A 3,136-nucleotide genomic window follows, 5' to 3' on the forward strand; every position below is an offset into this window, starting at 1 on the left:
CTTTTTCTACGCCGCAAACTCAACATCCGCTCTCAGGATGTTTAGTTTGAGGGGGCATGTTAGCATAAGTGTATATGTAACAGCAGGTCATTATCTTTGGTCCAAGTCGTGAGTGTGTTAACGGTCTTGAATGTACGGTCATAACTTCTGTAGTCTATATATGGTCTTGTCCAGTCTTGTAAAGCATCGAGAAAATTAATTCAATTTCATTTCTCTTCTACTTCTAAATGATCTCCTGTCCAATGCCTTTTGTCTTCAGCCCTTAGTAAGAGCCTTTTATCATATTTTTTATTAATGAATTGTTTTACAGTTGTATTAACCTTGAATTCTTCAATTAGAAATGTCAAATTGCTCTGGTGTAATGTTCCTCGTGAGACAGCCCAGCCATACGAGATAAGTATAATGAATCTATCTGTGATATTTGTTTTATACTCATTTTTTTTCTAGGATATAAATATAGTTTTGATCTTGCTTTTTAATAGCTTGAATATCTTTATAAGCCTTGCTATTTATATATTTATAAATAATTGTGTCACTATTATAATATTAAAATATAATAAATATTTATTACATTATCCGATTTGACCCCAATTTGATCCGGATCACACCATAGAATTCCTAACCTCACATTCCTTCAGTCTATTAACTGGTCCGATTTTAAAAGCTTTGATCTTAAGTTAGGTTTATCAATGATATGGAAAGCATGATCGTCGCTAATAATACAAAATGGAGCCCAATTGTATCATCCCAGCATTAATTCGATCATTTATAAAGTTAAAGTCCGGTAGGTCGCGTTTGGGTCCCACATTAACAACTGCTGACTCATCAAGCTCGTAATGCTTCTACAAACATTTTTTATCGACCCACCGCTGCTTAGTCTGTGGGGTGGAGAACCGGATGGGCAAAACTCAAGTGCCTGGTTCAAATCTCCTGGACGACAGTGTAAGCCTTAACCGTCGGCTCGAATAAATTGATGTGAGTTGACCGCTAGGTCGACCGAAATTTTACCTATGAACAATATTTACCCGTCTCAAAAAAAAAAAAAAAAATATCGAGCAGCAAATACCTTCCCCAATTCGGCAGTAATTTCACCGCGAACATGCTTAGGATAAGCTGCCGTCTATTGTAAAATATCAAGCTCACCTGCCGGCTGCCGAAGGCTGAGTCAGTAAAGCAGCCGCCGTCGCTCAGCCGGCTTCTCTTTCGCGTTACAGTCACCTACAGGTCAAGTCACTGCTTCTAGAACTGGTCGTGTTCATCACTCCACATCGCTGGCCGCAGTCAAACGGCTCGATATTTCCATTAGACAAGAAAAAACAGTCCCATCTCACCGCGACTCGCACGTGCCTATTCCCACGGGGCGGTGAGCTGAACCAGCTTAGCCACTACGACTTATATCTCTCAGCTTCCCTTTGCCTTGTTTGCATCTCTCAACTTCTCCGTTTGCTATATCGCAAGAGCAATTAAGCTCTCCACCATGGCCACGAAGCTCCATCTCCGTCCAATCGCCGGCCTTCATGCCGCCTTCGGCGTTTCAGTGATCATGCTCTGTCTCTTCGCCGCCGCCGGCGTCCAAGCCCAATCGCCGCCGAATGGAGACAACAGCATCAATCCGAATTACTTCACATCCGCGAAGTTCAATCCATCCATGGCCGTCATCATCGTCGTCCTCATCAGCGCCTTCTTCTTCCTCGGCTTCTTCTCCATCTACATCCGCCAGTGCGGCGGCGACCGGATGGATTCCCTCGCCGCATCCGCTGCTGCAGCCATCGGCGCCCGTTCCAGGAGGCAGCGCGGGCTAGATCCAGCGGTTCTCGAAACTTTCCCCACCCTCGTATACTCCGAGGTGAAGGAGCACAAGATCGGCAAGGGCGCGCTTGAGTGCGCCATCTGCCTCAACGAATTCGAGGACGAAGATACAATCCGTCTTCTCCCCAAATGCGACCACGTTTTCCATCAGGAGTGCATCGACGCCTGGCTCGCCTCTCACGTCACCTGCCCTGTTTGCCGCACTGATTACACCGCCGTCTCCACCGATGAAACTTCCATCGAAGGGGCCACCGATGCCCCGGCTGTGCAGGCAGCGGCGGAATCCGCCCCGGCACCGGATCCGACGCCGGCGGATCAGGTGGTAATCACTGTAGATGAAGGTGTAAGGAAACAAGAGATAAAGGAGCTCGCGCGGATCGCGAGCAGGGTGAGGAGGAACGGTTCGAGGAGGCAGAGGACTCTTCTGCGATCGCACTCAACAGGGCACTCGATAACGCAGCAGGGGGAGGGTTTGGATCGGTACACGCTGCGGCTGCCGGAGAACGTTCGGAAGGATATAATAGCAGCCGGGATGCTGCAACGGCAGAGGAGCTTAGCGGTAACTCGAGGAGGCGAGGGTAGCTCGAGGAGACCGGGTTCGAGGGTAATCGGGGATGATAGCAGCCGCCGCGGGAGGACTGCGCGCCTTGGGCGGTCGGATCGCTGGCCTTCTTTCTTGGTGCGGTCGCTATCGGCGAAGATTCCGGCGTGGGGGAACTGGAAGAGAGGGGACGAAGGGTCGGTGAAGGAAGGGTCGGTGAAGGAAGGATCGATGAGGGGGAAGTTCGCCGCCGCCGCCGGTTTTTCCAAGAAGAATCCTGATGATTCGGAGTCGTCGACCGCCGCATTGAACCGGGTTTAAGCACGCTTGCGTTCTGTAATTTTTCTTTATTTCCCTCTTTTATTTATTTATTTAATGTCAATTATTAGAATAGAATAATACAAAATTTTAGCGGTCGTAGGCCACCCGCTTCAGCAGCCCTTGACAGAGAAGGCCAATTTGTACATGGAATATTTTTTTAATTACGTCCACAACTTTGCGTTTATTTATTTTGGAGACGCTTTGTATGACTTTAATTGTTGACACGTGGATATGAAATTATTGAAGTTGAGGCCTCTAGTCTTTAGGCGTTGCCGAATAATGCGAGTGGGATTAATACCGAAGGGCATAGAAGTCATTACGAGCTTGATGAGTTAGCAGTTATTGATGTGGGACCCATAGGTGACGTACCGGACTTTAACTTCATAAATGATCGAATTAATTAGTGCTGGGCTGTCAGAATTGTATTATTAGCGATGATCAAGCATTCATGCGTTCATATCATTG

At 47.4% G+C, this 3,136-nt stretch overlaps 1 protein-coding gene across 1 annotated transcript; it reads left to right on the forward strand.

Moving 5' to 3' along the window:
• The first annotated feature begins 1,128 nt into the window (after nucleotides 1–1,128).
• LOC110116723 (E3 ubiquitin-protein ligase ATL31-like) lies at nucleotides 1,129–2,886 on the forward strand. Its single transcript, XM_020850423.2, has one exon. It carries the CDS (start codon nucleotides 1,478–1,480, stop codon nucleotides 2,669–2,671), a length of 1,194 nt encoding a protein of 397 aa, XP_020706082.1. The 5' UTR covers nucleotides 1,129–1,477; the 3' UTR covers nucleotides 2,672–2,886.
• Nucleotides 2,887–3,136: the final 250 nt, after the last annotated feature.

Source organism: Dendrobium catenatum, unplaced genomic scaffold (assembly GCF_001605985.2).
Source record: "Dendrobium catenatum unplaced genomic scaffold, ASM160598v2 fragScaff_scaffold_1116, whole genome shotgun sequence".
Taxonomy (NCBI): Eukaryota; Viridiplantae; Streptophyta; class Magnoliopsida; order Asparagales; family Orchidaceae; genus Dendrobium; species Dendrobium catenatum.